At 47.5% G+C, this 15196-nt stretch overlaps 2 protein-coding genes across 2 annotated transcripts in view; both read left to right on the top strand.

Annotated features, from left to right (window-relative positions):
- Positions 1–6362, top strand: part of LOC119972151 (dendritic cell-specific transmembrane protein-like) — a 33347-nt gene extending 26985 nt beyond the window's left edge. Inside the window, exons 4-6 of the mRNA XM_038808481.1 lie at positions 494–1556; positions 3866–4198; positions 6177–6362. Coding sequence (XP_038664409.1) covers positions 494–1556; positions 3866–4198; positions 6177–6287 — 1507 coding nt within the window. The 3' untranslated portion in view covers positions 6288–6362. The remainder of the gene's footprint in view (positions 1–493; positions 1557–3865; positions 4199–6176) is intronic.
- Positions 6363–8763: 2401 nt separating this feature from the next.
- Positions 8764–9110, top strand: LOC119972961 (60S acidic ribosomal protein P1-like). The gene has a single exon (XM_038810488.1). It carries the CDS (start codon positions 8781–8783, stop codon positions 9108–9110), a length of 330 nt encoding a protein of 109 aa, XP_038666416.1. The 5' UTR covers positions 8764–8780.
- Positions 9111–15196: the final 6086 nt, after the last annotated feature.

Raw genomic sequence — 15196 nt, 5'->3', positions numbered from 1 at the left:
TGAGGGGGTGGGTGGGTACACCAGAGAGTGAGGGCCAGCATGCCTAACACTCCTATTCAGAACTGAGCTCATGACCCAGTGAATGGAGGTGCATGTTTTAACCTGCTAACCTCAACATTCTCCTGCCTCCAATCCTACCTTGTGTTTGACTCCAGCCTGTCCCCACAACCTTGCCACGAATAATCTGTGTGCAAGCACAGTCAGGCAGGAGATGGGAAATGGCCTGACCTGCATTTCCAGCCTCAGGATAAAAGTCCAGGCAAATTGGAATCCTTCAGTTTTACAACATGAGGCTTTACACAAAACAACATTTTTTCGACCTGTTTGTTCCAGCTGTTAATCCAATTATCATGCTGTATAATGTCAGATAGTTGGAGTGGGATGTGAAGGAGCTATCTCTAGTTTGGGACTTCATGTGTGCCAGCACAGCTCTTAGTTGATCAGTGCCCTTTGCTCCTCAAATGATAACTGTGAGTATTTTATTTGATTTCAGCTTCTTCGATTGCAGAAAAGTTATCCAAATTAAAATGGCTATTCTCAAGACTGGTGCTCAGTTATTCGAAGGCCTCTTTGAGCTGTTTGCGTCAGAACGAAAATCTGGTTTGAAGAACGCTCTGTGTCTTATTTCACTTTGTCTTGTGATGGGATTGGGAGCCAGTGGCGTCCTCTACGTGTCTTTGCGTGCATTGCAATGCAGCCTATTGGTGACACTGTCAGCTTGTGGAGCCTTTGCTGCAGTCATTCCTGGAGCTTTGTTTCTTTCCAAGTACCTCAGATGCTTCATTCTGATCTTCCTCATTTCCTGTGGGACACAGCAAGGCCGCAACACTCTGATAACAGCAGGCACCGGCGTGGTGCTTTACAATTGCGCTCAAAACAGCTTTCACAATTTAAGGGAATTGGTAGAAAGTTTAGAATGCAACCTGGAGAATATGCTCCCATCAATTAGAAACCTTTTGGCAAAATACATTGATATTATATATTGGATTCGACAACAAATCCAACACTTACCGACAAGTCATTTTGTAAAGTTTGTTGATGAGTTAAAGCTGAAACACAATATAGACGATGATGCGTTGAAAAGTAACCTCAATACAACCAGAGCTAACTTGGAGATCTTGGCTAACCGCATCATTTCAACACTGGACATGTTTTCCCACATTTGCAAAAGTGCAGCGTTCATAACGGGCATCTTACTGATTCTAATATTCACTTGGTTCTACACCAAAAGGTTTTTAACCAACATCAAGTTTGAAAACATATACATCACAAATCAGTTCCTGAAATTTGATGAGAAACAGAAGGAACAAGGGAAGCCTCATCTGCTCCGACTAAGCAGAAAAGAGAAGAAAAGTTTCATAAGGATCCCTACATTGCGCTTGTCGGAAAGGGAATGGAAAACCATGGTGAGATTCTGTACTCCCATCTTCAGCAATGTATGCATTTGGATAATAATCATAATGCTGGATTATGGACTATTTTTGCTTATTTCTTCAATAAGTCATCACCTAGACCATCTGCCTCCAATCAATATAACCATGAATCTTGAATTTTCTGTAAGTATATATATTTTCTTTGAAATAAAAATGCACTTTTGGTTACCTTTTGCAAGTAAAACTACCTCCCAGCACTTTACAATTATGGTTGCGATGATTTGGCGTGTGATTCTTTTATGGAAGTGTTATCTGTGGGGAAGAATAGATTGTTAGGGATTTTCTGCTTTCGTAGGTTCCGGTCTGCAATTTCCCATCCATCAAAATGAGGGGAAAGAAGGGAGGAAATTCTCAGCAGCAATTATTTGAGGGCAGTAAACTATAAGGAACTATGATCATGAAGGGTGGGTACAGTTTAAATGCTGGCCACATGAGATTTATGTAGCATTGCGTAAACTCAGCAGTATTAGTCAAAAAACAGTTCTAGCAGGGACGAAAGGTGGAATCTATTTGGTTAAATTTACAGATTAATAAAAGCTATTATGCCGGTGAGTACATATCTTAGGCCACCTAAAAGTGGGAATGAGGTAGAGAAGCAAATTTCCAGGACATTTACTGGAAGATGCAAGAACACCAGAGCAGTGACAATGGTTAGCACTGCTGCCTCACAGTGCCAGGGAACCAGGTTCGATTCTGACCTTGGGTGACTGTGTGGAGGTTGCACTTTCTCCACGTGTCTGCGTGTGTTTCCTCCGGGTGCTCTGGTTTCCTCCCACAGTCCAAAGATGTGCAGGTTAGGTGGATTGGCGTGCTAAATTGTACTTCAGTGTCTAAAGATGTGCAGGGGCTACTGGGATAAGGCAGGGGAGTGGGCCTAGGTAGGGAGCTCATTCAGAGGTTTGGTGCATGTTCGATGGGCTGAATTGCCTCTTTCTACGCTGTAGGGATTCTATGAATTCTACGGGGTCTTACATTATCGTAATAAGGACTGGAATAGTAACAGTAGAAAGTGGCAAAGAGGGGAGGGATTCATGAAATGTATAAAGAAAATCTTCTTGATCACTGCATTTCTAGCCCAATGAAAATGGAGCACTGCTGGATCTAGTTCCAGGGAATGAATGGGAAAAATGGGGGATATTTCACTTGGAATGTTTCTGTGGAACAACGATGATATCATAGAAAATCTATCTTCCCAAGCTCCTTCACAATTCAAAAAATACACAAGGGTTGAACGTATATCTTTTGTTTGCAAAGAAACGCGTCTCTGCGTATGAATGGATGTCACTTCTAGCAAGTGCAAATGAGCCACATTAAGAACTTTCAGTTTATCTTAAATTGCTTGCTGGTTTAGCTATTAGGGCACTCAGGCTGCCAGTAGCCTTTGCTGCTTGTGTGGTCCCCTGTTTGATTGATGGAACCTCTGACTCTGATAGCTGCTGAACACCTTGCAGAGGAGTGATGGTCAACTTAGGCTAGTGAGTGGGCCGCATGAGTGGCCCTCCTTCACCTCAGTTGGCCACAAGCTTGAAGTCGGGGTTGTTCACTAACGAGGCACCATGAATGAGATTAAATCCATTTTATGACTATTTCAGAACAAATTAGAAAATGGGTACTCGTTTACATATTAATAGAACGGTCAACTTTAAATTGTAAAAATAGGAGAAACATGTACGTTTTTTGATGCAGAGGGAGTGCACGGCTCTCTCAGTCAATATTGTGAGCAATCAGCATGCACCTCGCTTCACTTGCCCTTGCTATCACTTCAGTCATACTGGTAGGAAAAAAAACTACACAGCCAGAAATGGGTGCAACCCCACACGTGGGCAACGGTCAACAAAATGTCTTGTGGGCTGCACTCAGAACCCAAGTGGGCCGCATTTGGCTCCTGGGCCACAGGTTGTCCACCACTGCCTCAGAGGCTGCCTCCATTAAGGTGGCTGTTTTCCCATATATAGTGGTGGGCTGCTCAGCTGCCAGCAGGCCCATGAAATTGTCCCTAATTGGGACATTATTTAAATTTGCTCCCCACTTCTTTCAGTGACCGGGCAGCAATTCACATCTCCACCCGCCTCTGAGAAATGTCCCAGCTGACCAAATCACCTCCTTACAATGGTACAATGGAAATCCCACCATCCAATCATACAGATACTGCTTAGAATTGCCTCATCATTGTCCCTTCAGCTCCCTTATCAGGGCAGCTAGGACTATTTCTGGCCAAAAGCAAGTATTTGTGACATTTATGTCTTTTTAGGAGAGATTATATTAATTAATGGGTAAAGTCAATGGATGTTATCGTTGCAACATCATCAAGTGTGAAAGGCAACCTGAAACCTATGTTAAAATTCTTCATTACCTCAGCTGTATTGGTTTATATGTCAGGATTGACCTGAGAACCTGCCGGTGTTTCTTATTCATCCTTTTGTTTCCTCCAGGCAGAGACTGTATTCATAGGTTTGCCTGTCGGCACGCACAAATCAACAGAAACATTCTCATATGAAACTCCTTTGTCTAAAGGTGATTGCATCGCTCGACCGACCCTGTCGATAACCAAGATATGGACCCCACTTGCTGCTCTAATTGCTGCCTTGTTGGCACTTACTTTACTTTCTGCAAAATTTACAATATTGAAAGTATTGGTTTTATCCTCATTTTATGCTGAGATGGAGAAGAGAAGAATAGAATTTCTGCATGAAAAAATATTGCAGAAAAGATCCTGGGTCAATTTAATGGATAAAGACAAAGTATTGACCTTCACAGCTAATAAGGTAAGGAATTAATTGCAATGTTTCTTTTTTAAACTACCTATCATTTGAATAGAAAGCAACATCCTCAATGTGAAATCTTATAAACTTGCCATGCCAGTTATATAGGCAGCTTTGCTTCATATTATGCGGTACGGAGAGCATTGGATTCAGACCCCACTGATGCCGGGCTTGTGAGGAGACTCCCTGCCGCCTAGAATCATTCTCCCACCCAGCCGCCATAAAATTCTTCCAGTTGGGTTCAAGCAGAAACTGACATTGATCATGGAGTATGGAATCCCAGCTCTATCACTCCACCAGCTTTCTCGATCCCTCCATCGCTCCTGGGTTGTCAGATTTCTTCTCCAGCATTCAGCCCCCAGGTGAACCAATTCAACATTAGGAAAATTAAAGCCACCATCTTCAAGCCCCGTGCAAATTCCACTCGTCCACCACCAATTCCAACCCCCTTTCCTAGCTACCATCTCAGGGTCACTGTTGCCTGTGCCCTTCAGCTGCTGAAACCCTCAGCCATACCTTTGCCATCTTCAGACAAGACTGTTCCCTTGCTCTCTGTACTCTTCTTCTTATTGTCCATGTTTGCCCACTCACTCTGCCCATACACTCTCTCTTTTTCCCTCCACACAGACCACCAGCAGGGTACAATGTGGAGTATTTTAGGCACTCTGTAAAATAAGTATCAAAAGTCATAAACATCGAAACATAATTATACAACAAAAGATCAAGAGTAAATTTCAGCTTGGCCAATGTTTAACTGGCTCACCTGGGACCGAATATTGGAGAAGAGGTACTGTGTGGAGACAGGGAGAAATGGTCAATACACAGGCAGTAGAAGAAACATAGAGAGGGAAGCAATTGGATAAAAAGGATAGAAGGATTAACTTATTCTGGAGAGATGACCAGTGATATAAGTAGCTTTTAACTCCCTCTAGCCTATCTAACTGCTACTCTGACCAATCTGTTTCCACCCTTCATTGAAAGCAAATTGCCTCGGAAGGTGCTCCCCATTCACTCCCACCCTCCATACCAGAAGAGCCACTGCATTTACCAAACTAGTCACTCAGATGCCTCCCACAGGTTCAGGCTCCACATGCAATGTTTATACTGGTACATCCAGTCTCACTGAAGCTACACATCAGCAGAGGCTTGGAAAAGTGAGAACTCATGATGCGGGGATACACCACTCATGCTTCCATCCCTGCTATAGCCATATCTGTGGAGATGCAGACACCCAACGGGTGATGCATAATTCCTTATTTTTAAAAAAAATATTTTTATTCTCCTCCTTTTTCACATTTTCTCCCAAATATGCACCCACCGTCAATAAACAATAATAAATAATGAATATCATGTCAATCCCCATATCAATAACAACGATCCCATCCTCCCACCAAACCCCAGACATTAACCTGCATGTTAACATAAACAAATGGCAAAAAGGAATCAGGAATCACCCATAGTCACCATTAACACACACGGTCCCCCTCCCCGAACCCTCCCAACCACCCCTCCCCCCCCCCCCAGCTAATGTTCGATGCTATCCAGTTCTTGAAAGTGCATAATGAATAATATCCATGAATTGTAGCTCCCCTCCATCCTTCCCCTCAGTTCAAACTTAACCTTCTCAAGAGTCAAGAGAACAGGTCCCCCCACCACGCCAGGGCACAGGGTGGAGAGGTTGCTCTCCATCCCATCAGGATCCGCCTTCAGGCGATCAACGAGGCAAAGGCTACAACATCTGCCTCCGCACCCGTTCCAACCCCGGCTGGCCCGAAACCCAGGATATGGCCTCCCGAGGGGCATAATTCCTTATATAATTGGGGCCTGGTTTCTCTGTGTTCTGGACCAGTTCCAGGCCCTTCAGCCCCACGAAGGCTACAGTGGGATAATGCCTAAAAGCCTGCAGATTTGGTTCTTGAAAAAATATTTGGATAAAAACAAATATTTCATGCTTCACCTTTCTACTTTGTAACTCCTGTAGGTCTCCTTTTGGTTTCCCATCCTCAGAATGAAGCACAGCGAAAACGAATTGCCAGAGAGAACAGAAATACGTCACCAGAATACTGATGAATTCTGTATTGAGTTTGAATGAAGAAAGATCAGCAGATATTAATTGTTAGGTGAATTGGACATTTCTGAATTCTTCCTCTGCGTACCAAACAGGTGCCGTAGTGTGGCGACTAATGGATTTTCATGGTAATTTCATTGCAGTGTTAATGTAAGCCTCCTTGTGACACTAATAAAGATTATTATTATTATTATTATAAATGGGGTGTTGTACCAGGCATCACTTCACATGATTGTGTGGACACATCTATTCTGTACAATAAACTAAAGAAATGCATCTTTGATCCTTATTGAATTCTGTTTCACAATTGTTGTTTTGTTATTGGCAATCTGTGCAGGGGAAACTGGAGTAAAACCTTTTGATGCAACATTAATGAAATGTCAGAATGATAACAGGGATGAGGAACTTCAGTTCTGTGGGGAGATTAGAGTTGTTAGAATTATTCTGATCAGAGCAAATAATCCGAAAAAGCAATTTATTGTTTATAGAAGGACATACAACATTCACTGTACTGGGGTAATAAGTGTGGTGATATCCCTATGGACTATATTATACATGGATGATGTGTGACCTTCAAACAACAGGTGGCGGTATAGACACAACATGCGGTCTCTAGACCAAGGTCATGTGACCTGTGACTCCCATATAAGGGCAGACATATCGGGCCATCTTCAGAAGAAGGTTGAGAGGGTAATAAGGCACACAAGTGAATGGTCAGTGCTAAGTGCAGATTCCAGAGGAGTAAGAAGCAGACTCCATGATAGTGTGCTCTGTAACAGATTGCTATCCTACTACATGAGACTCAATAAAAGATTCTGGTTTGAACAAGTTGTAGTGTTTGCTGGATTCCTTCATGAGGTATAAAGGACCAAACACAACAATAAACAGATTAGTCACAACATGAGGAAAACTACACTTCCCATCTTCAAATAGTTTCATTGAATCTTTTATGCCTGAGAGAGTAAATGGGGATTTTTACAAACAAAATCAAATACACGGTGCAACATTTCCTCAGTACAGCAGTCTAGATTTTATGACCCATAATTTCCAGGTTCCCCAGAGTCGCATTTATGGGGTAACCTAATACTGCGCTGGGCAATCCCTTTCTGAAGTTCCCACTTAAGAGTTTGCTTTGCAATTGCCCAGAAGTGTTAACCTCTTCTGGACAACTGCGCTGGGCCGGGAACCATCCAACAGAAGTGATTTAAATCACTGACTTTAGATGGTTCTGTCAGTTGTCCCCTGATATTCACTCTGAAAGAGTTAGAGGAAGTAAAAATCACTTCTAATGCCAGAGTAACTATTAAAAAAACCTAGAGGAGCCTTGCATGATACACCCCCCCACACACATGCACCCCCCCCACCCCCCCCAGGGGACTGACCCCACTATCACCACCACCCAAACATCCCCCCCCCCCCTGCGCCAGCCAGGGTACCCCCTCCCGCTCAAAAGGGAGAGTAATTTACCTCTCTACTCCCCAGTTACTCCATGATAATGCTGCTGGGGGTGCGCTAGACTTCGCCAGTCTCACCCAGTCTGAGGGAGGGAGGTTGGGCCAGTCAGGAACTTTGGAATTTGTGCGAAGGTAATTCTGGCAACAGTAGTAATCCTTCGGAGGTTACCACTGTGAGGAAGTTACAGGCTGATATTCAGCTCTCTGAGGTAGAACCTCCACCCAATCACACATTTAAAAAAAAAATGAAGTCTTGCAGTTAAATCATGTCTTTCACAACCACTAGACCACTGGACATCCCAAAGTGCTTTACCAGCAAGGAAGTACTTTTGAAATGTCGGAGATATGGCAGCCAATTTTCATATAGCAAATGCCCACAAACAGCAAACTGTTAATTACTAGATAATCTGTTTCTGTGATGTCGATTGTGAAACTGCCCTGTTCATCTTCTGAACAGTGCCATAGGATCTTTTATAATTACCAAAGAGGCCACACAGGACCTCAGTTTAACAACTCAACTGAAAGACAGCTCCTCTGACAGTGTAGTATTCCCTCAGTACTGCACTGGAATGTCAGCCTTGATTTTTCTGCTAAGTACCGAAGCAGGACTTGAACCCACAACCTTCGCGCTCAGAGGTGAGTGCAACCAAACGAGCGACAACTGACACTTCTAAGTTAACTCATGATATTATTGAGTTATCTGATGAGGTAACAGAGAAGTATATAAAGTGTATGTGGTGATATACCTATGGGCTATATCAGTGATCTTCAAAGTCGGAGGGTGGGTCACGGGCGGGTGTCGGGAGAGTCGCAGAGCCGTCTGTTGCGGTTCTCCCGATTGCGCAAATTAACGTGCAACAGCCGCAGCAGCCAGCTTTTAACTATGCCGGCTGCAAGCGGCCTTTTACCATATAAAAAAATGCGGCCACACTGCACTTGTGTGCCCGCTCATCGGTGCTCTGCCCGGTTCGGAAGTGCTCGGTTCTTCTGAACGAAGGTAAGGCCGAGTCTCCCCCGGTCCGTTGACTAGCACCATCGGGCCCACCCGCAGAGATCCAGCGCCATGGCCTCCACCTCGGAACTCGCCTGTATCTACAGCACGCTCATCCTGCACGACGACGAGGTTACTGTCACGGAAGACAAACTCAATGCCCTGATTAAAACAGCTGGTGTGACCATTGAGCCTTTCTGGCCTAGTCTGTTTGCCAAGGCATTGGCTAATATTGACGTCAATAGTCTGATCTGCAATGTTGGTGCTGGGAGCAGTGCCCCAGCTGCTGCAGCTGTTGTTTCCACCGCTGCCCCTGTTGCGGCTGGAGAGAAAAAGGAAGAGAAGAAACAGGAAGAATCTGAAGAGTCTGACGATGACTTGGGCTTTGGCCTCTTTGATTAAGCGTGCTGTGCAACAACATTGTTACAATTTACACAAATTAAACAAGAATTGAATATAAAAGCCGGCTGCTGCGGCTGAAGAACGCAAATTTGTGCAATCGGAGACGCAGAAGATTTCTTTAAAAATTCTATCTAATCTTCCTGCCTGAGGGAGGTGGAGAGCAGGTCACGGCCCCCGAACGTCAGCATCACGTGCTTTGGGCGCGATTGCGATTCCTCCATTTTTTTCAGCAGCAAACAAGTTAAGAGAAAATGGTGGATCACGAAGGTCGGCCAGCGTGGGTCGCGAAGGTCAGCCGGTGTGGGACCCGAAGGCCGGCCGGCGTGGGTCCCGAAGGTCGGCCGGCGTGGGTCCCGAAGGTTGGCCAGTTCGTAAAAATAGAACCCGGAAAAGAAGTTTGAAAAACACTGGGCTATATCATAATTGGATGATGTGCAACCTCCAACCAGCAGGTGGAGGTCGCACATCATGCAGTCTCTAGACCAAGGTCATGTGACCTGTGACTCCAATATAAAGGGAGATAGATCCGGACATCTATTTTTCTTTTTTTTTAAATTTAGAGTACCCAATTATTTTTTTTCCAATTAAGCGGCAATTTAGCGTGGCCAATCCACCTAACCTGTGCATCTTTGGGTTGTGGTGGTGAAACCCACGCAGACACGGGGAGGTTGTGCAAACACCACACGGACAGTGACCCAGGGCCGGGATTCGAACCCGGTTCCTGAACGCTGTAAGTAGCAGTGCTAACCACTGTGCCACATGCTGCCGGAGATCTGGATATCTTGAGCAGAAGATTGAGAGGGTAATGAGACATACATATGAATGGTCAGTACTAGGTGCAAGTTCCAGAGGCATAGTTAGCAGACTCCATGATAACGTGCTCTGTATCAGATTGCTATCTTACCACGCAAGACTCAATAAACGATTCTGGTTTGGACAAGTCGCTGTGTTTTGTGGATTCCTTCATAAAGTACAAAGTACCAAACACAACAGTGTACATCAGTTTCCAAAATGCATGTGGTGACAGGCATGCAGGCAAAGTTGAACAGTGGTAGCATGGATACATGATTGGCAGAGGGACAGCAAACAGAGAATGATTGTTTTCTGGACTGGACAAAGGTATAAAGTGGGGTTCCTCAGTGGTCCGCACTGCTTTTCTTAATATTCTTAATATAGGGCGCAAACTTGGAAGCATGGTGAACTGTGAGGAGAATAGTGATAAATCTCACAGCACATGAACCGGATTGTGGACTGAATGAACATGGGAAAGTTGAAATTTCCGGCAGAGAAGTGTGAAGTGATAAATTTTGGAAGAAAGAACCAGGAGCAGCAATATAAAATTAACTGTTAAAATTTAAAAGAGGGAATAGGAACAGAGAGATCTGGGGTTTATGTGTACAAATCACTGGAGAGGCAGAATGGAGTCTTAAAACAATGTGGTTACCACAAACGTTTATAATCCACCAGTTTGACCTCAACTTGAGTATAGCATCCTTTTATTGCGAATGCATTTTAGGAAGGGTGTGAATGCTTTATTAGGAGTGTGATGGAGGAAGATCAATTCCCTGTAACCCTGCAGTTCCACTCTTCAGGTCCTTATCTAATTGCCTTTCGAAAGGCAGGATTGAGGTTACTTCCACTGCACTCTCAGACAATGCATCTTCGATCCTAACCATATGCTGTGTCAAAGGTTTTCCTCATGTCAGTCTTGTTTCTTTTGCCAGTCAATTTAAATCAATGTCCTCTGCTTCTCCACGCTCCTGTCAATGGAAACAGTTTCTTCCTATCCACTCTGTCTAAACATCTCCATCAATCTCCTCCCAACTTTCTATTCCTGAAAGAGTTTCGCTCAGGTTTGCAAATCTACCGTTACAACTGAAGTCTTTCATCCCAGAAACATTCTCATAAATCTTTTTCTGCATCCTCTCCAATGCCTTCTCTCAAGTGTGGAAACCAGAATTGGTCCCAATACTCTCGTTGAGGTTTTATAAAGGCTAACCATAACATACTTGCTTTTGGGATGGGCTTTGCTGGCTAGGCCAGCACTTGTTGCCTATCCCTAATTGCCCTTGTGAAAGGTGCTGGTCAGCTGCCTTTTGAACTGCTGCAGTCCATGTGGTGTAGATACATCCACAGCGCAGTTACGGAGGGAGTTCCAGGAAATTGACCCAGTGACAGTGAAGGAATGAAGAAATATTTTCAAGTCAGGATGGTGACTGACTGGGAGGAAAAGTTCCAGATGGTGGCGTTCCCAGGTATCTGCTCCCGTTGTTCTCCTCCATGGTGTTGGTCGTGGGTTTGGAAGGTGCTGCCTAGGGGGCCAATGTGAGTACCTGCAATGCATCTCGTAGATGGTACACACTGCTGCTACTGTTCATCGTGGTGGAGAGTTCGTGGATGGGGTGCCAAACAAGTGGGCTGCTTTGTCCTAAAAGGCATCGTGCTTCTCGGGTGTTGTTGGAGATGCACTCATCCGTGCAGAAACAGGACATAGTGCCGCATTTTACAGATTGAAATAAGGTGCATCTCTACTTCCAACCTGGGCTTACTCAGATCCAGATTTACTGAGCAGCAATTGCTGCAATTACAATGTGCAAACAAATGTGTTCTGCTGCCATTTATTTCAGCAAATTATTCTACTTCAGAAAAAGCTGCTTAATTTGCAGAAGTGAAATTCGGATGCGGTTTGTGGATTTTTAGGGTGTTTTACCATTTGTTGTTTATTATCTATAATTCAGCTTTGATACGTCTTTGCCTGCATGGCTTTCACACGACGCAGTAGGTTACTTTTCCTCAGAGTTTCTCTGGCTTTCCCACTGATGTTTTGACAGACGTTTGGAGGAAACCCCATTCCTGATTGTAGATGGGTTTGCTGCAAAGGTTTATGTGGTGGAATAGGATGAACACCAAAGGGGTTCATCCCCCCATTAATTTCAATAGTTGCTGTAGGGAAGTTTGAGACAATTCAGTGTCGACAACATCTCGATGACGTGATCTCCAAATGTGCCAGCTCAACCTCAGCCAACTCGGAAAAGAATATTTGAGGACCAGAATCACAACCCCAAGACTAAGGTAATGGTTTGCTGTGCAACAGTGATGCCCGTATGCTGTATGCTTCGAAGACTTGGACAACAGGCACCTCAAAATGCCGTCGGTGGTGCCTTCGCAATATTCTGTAAATTTGGTGGCGGGAAAATTGGTCCAACAGCAGCATCCTTTCTCAAGTTAATGTGCTCAGTATTTAGGTGTTAATCAGTCAAAACCAGCTCTGCTGGGTGGGACATTGAATTCCTTCAATGCAGAAGGAGGCCATTCAGCCCATCGCGTATGCACCAACCCTTGGAATGAGCACCCTACTGAAGCCAACGCCTCCACCCGACTCCCATAACCCCACCTAACCTTTTGGACACTAAGGGACAATTTATCATGGCCAATCCACCTAACCTGCACTTCTTTGCACTGTGGGAGGAAACCGGAGCACCCGAAGGAACCCACACAGACACGGGGAGAAAGTGCAAACTCTGTACAGACAGTGACCCAAGGCTGGATTTGAACCTAAGTCCCTGAAACTGTGAGGCAGTCAGCGCCGGCTCTAGGGTTGCTGGCGCCCCGGGCAAGCTGAACTTCGGCGCCCTTGGGGGGGTCGGGGGGGGCGGGGCCGAGGGGAGGGGGGGGCCGAGGGGAGGGGGGGGGGGGGCCGAGGGGAGGGGGAGGGGGGGGCGTGGCCGAGGGGAGGGGGGCGTGGCCGGGGAGGGGTGGAGGGGGGGGCGGGGCCACGGAGGGGGGCGGGGCCGGGGAGGGGCGGGGGGGGCGAGGCCGAGGAGGGGGGGGGCGAGGCCGAGGAGGGGCGGGGGGGGGCGAGGCCGAGGAGGGGCGGGGGGGCGAGGCTGAGGAGGGGCGGGGGGGTGAGGCCGAGGAGGGGCGGGGGGGCGAGGCCGAGGGGGGGCGGACCCGAGGGGGGGGCGGACCCGAGGGGGGGCGGGCCCGGGGGGGGCGGACCCGGGGGGGGGCGGACCCGGGGGGGGGGCGGACCCGAGGGCGCGGGGGGGCGGACCCGAGGGCGCGGGGGGGGCGGACCCGAGGGCGCGGGGGGGCGGACGCGGGGGGCGGACCCGAAGGGGGGGCGGACCCGAGGGCGGGGGGGCGGACCCGAGAGGGGGCGGACACGCGGGGGGGCGGACCCGAGAGGGGGGCGGACACGCGGGGGGGCGGACCCGAGAGGGGGGCGGACACGCGGGGGGGCGGACCCGAGAGGGGGGCGGACACGCGGGGGGGCGGACCCGAGAGGGGTCGGACACGCGGGGGGGCGGACCCGAGGGCGGGGCGGGGGGGCGGACCCGAGGGCGGGGCGGGGGGGCGAACCCGAGGGCGGGGCAGGGGGGACCGAGCCGGGGGGCCGCCCTGGGGGCGGGCGGCCACCGCGCATGCGCTGGTTGGCACCGGCCCAACTGCGTATGCGCGGGACCCGAGCCTCTGGCGCCCCCGAGCACATGGCGCCCCGGGCAGTCGCCCGAGTTGCCGGTGCCTTGAGCCGGCCCTGGAGGCAGTTGTGCTAACCACTGTGCCACCGTGCCAACCGTATGCCTGACACTAAACCCCAAGGCAGCTGCTTTAATCGGAATTCAGTCTCGGCAGGAGGCCCCTAGGGAATTGGTGGAAAAGCTTTAAGGATATCCTTCAAGCATTCCTCAAGAGGTCAAACATCCCAGTTGACTCATGGGAGATCCTGGCAAGTGAACGGCCGAAATGGATAAAGCTCATTTGGGAAGGCACTGACCACATCAAGGACATCATTAGGCATGTGCAGAGGTACAATCAAGGCACTGGAGGGAGAAGACAAGCCTGTAAAAAACCTATCTACTCAACTCCAATGTATTAGAGTCTGTGGATCAGGCATTGGACTTATCAGCCATCTCAGAACCCATCAAACTAGAACGGGAGCAGTTATGCTTGAACCTAAGGGACTGACTAAGAAAAAAGGGACATAGATAGATATGGGGCAGCACGGTAGCATGGTGGTTAGCATAAATGCTTCACAGCTCCAGGGTCCCAGGTTCGATTCCCGACTGGGTCACTGTCTGTGTGGAGTCTGCACGTCCTCTCCATGTGTGCGTGGGTTTCCTCCGGGTGCTCCGGTTTCCTCCCACAGTCCAAAGATGTGCGGGTTAGGTGGTTTGGCCATGCTAAATTGCCCGTAGTGTCCTAATAGTAAGGTTAAGGGGGGGAGTTGTTGGGTTACGGGTATAGGGTGGATACATGGGTTTGAGTGGGGTGATCATTGCTCGGCACAACATCGAGGGGTGAAGGGCCTGTTCAGTGCTGTACTGTTCTATGTTCTATGTTCTATATGGAACTGCAGGTGGAACAGAGGCACCAGGAAAAAGGGTGAAACTACTTTGAACAGGTTTCCAAGCAGCCAAAGGATTTTTGGGTCAAAGGACATGAGTAGTCATAGTGGACTACCGAGTTTGGGTGTATGATTTTTGCAGGTGTACTTAGGGGTGAAATTGTGGCACCTATTTTGGGAGAGATAGGGAAAGAAATGCTTCCTTTGTTAAAACTTTTATCTCATTCACAAATGTCCTTCAGGGAAGGAAATGTTTTGTCCTTACCTGGTCTGGCCTGCAAATGTCTCCAGATCCACAGCAACGTGGTTGACTAAAATTCCTTCATGGCTGGAAAATAAATGCTGGCCCAGCCAGCGACGCCCACATCCCATGAACGAACAAAAAAAAGAAAACGTGTTCTTGGTAGCAGGGTTTCGGGATGGGTTGTCAGCCCTCAGTCCGAACCTTTGGTAGCACTTTCCACCTGCAGAGAGCCTCTATTATCTCCCGTATGGTTCTCTGGATGGTGAATTGGGTCACGTTGCTAATGCTCCTACCTGGAAGGAAGAGTTGTGAAGAAAGGGTGTTGGTGATCCTTGGCAAGCAATGGGAGACCTCATAGAATCATAATCATAGGATTTACAGTGCAGAAGAAGGCCATTCGGCCCATCAAGTCTGCACCGGCTCTTGGAAAGAGCACTCTACCCAAGCCCACACCTCCACCCTGTCCCCATAACCCAGTAACCCCGCCCATTACTA

The sequence above is a fragment of the Scyliorhinus canicula genome, chromosome 10 (assembly GCF_902713615.1).
Source record: "Scyliorhinus canicula chromosome 10, sScyCan1.1, whole genome shotgun sequence".
Lineage (NCBI taxonomy): Eukaryota > Metazoa > Chordata > Chondrichthyes > Carcharhiniformes > Scyliorhinidae > Scyliorhinus > Scyliorhinus canicula.
The sequence above is the reverse complement of the archived record's forward strand: the minus strand, read 5'-3'. Positions and strand labels throughout refer to the sequence as shown.

Bases quoted from the DNA above. Each gene is read 5' to 3' on its own strand.
- LOC119972961 (XM_038810488.1), top strand. From the start codon at position 8,781: ATGGCCTCCACCTCGGAACTCGCCTGTATCTACAGCACGCTCATCCTG.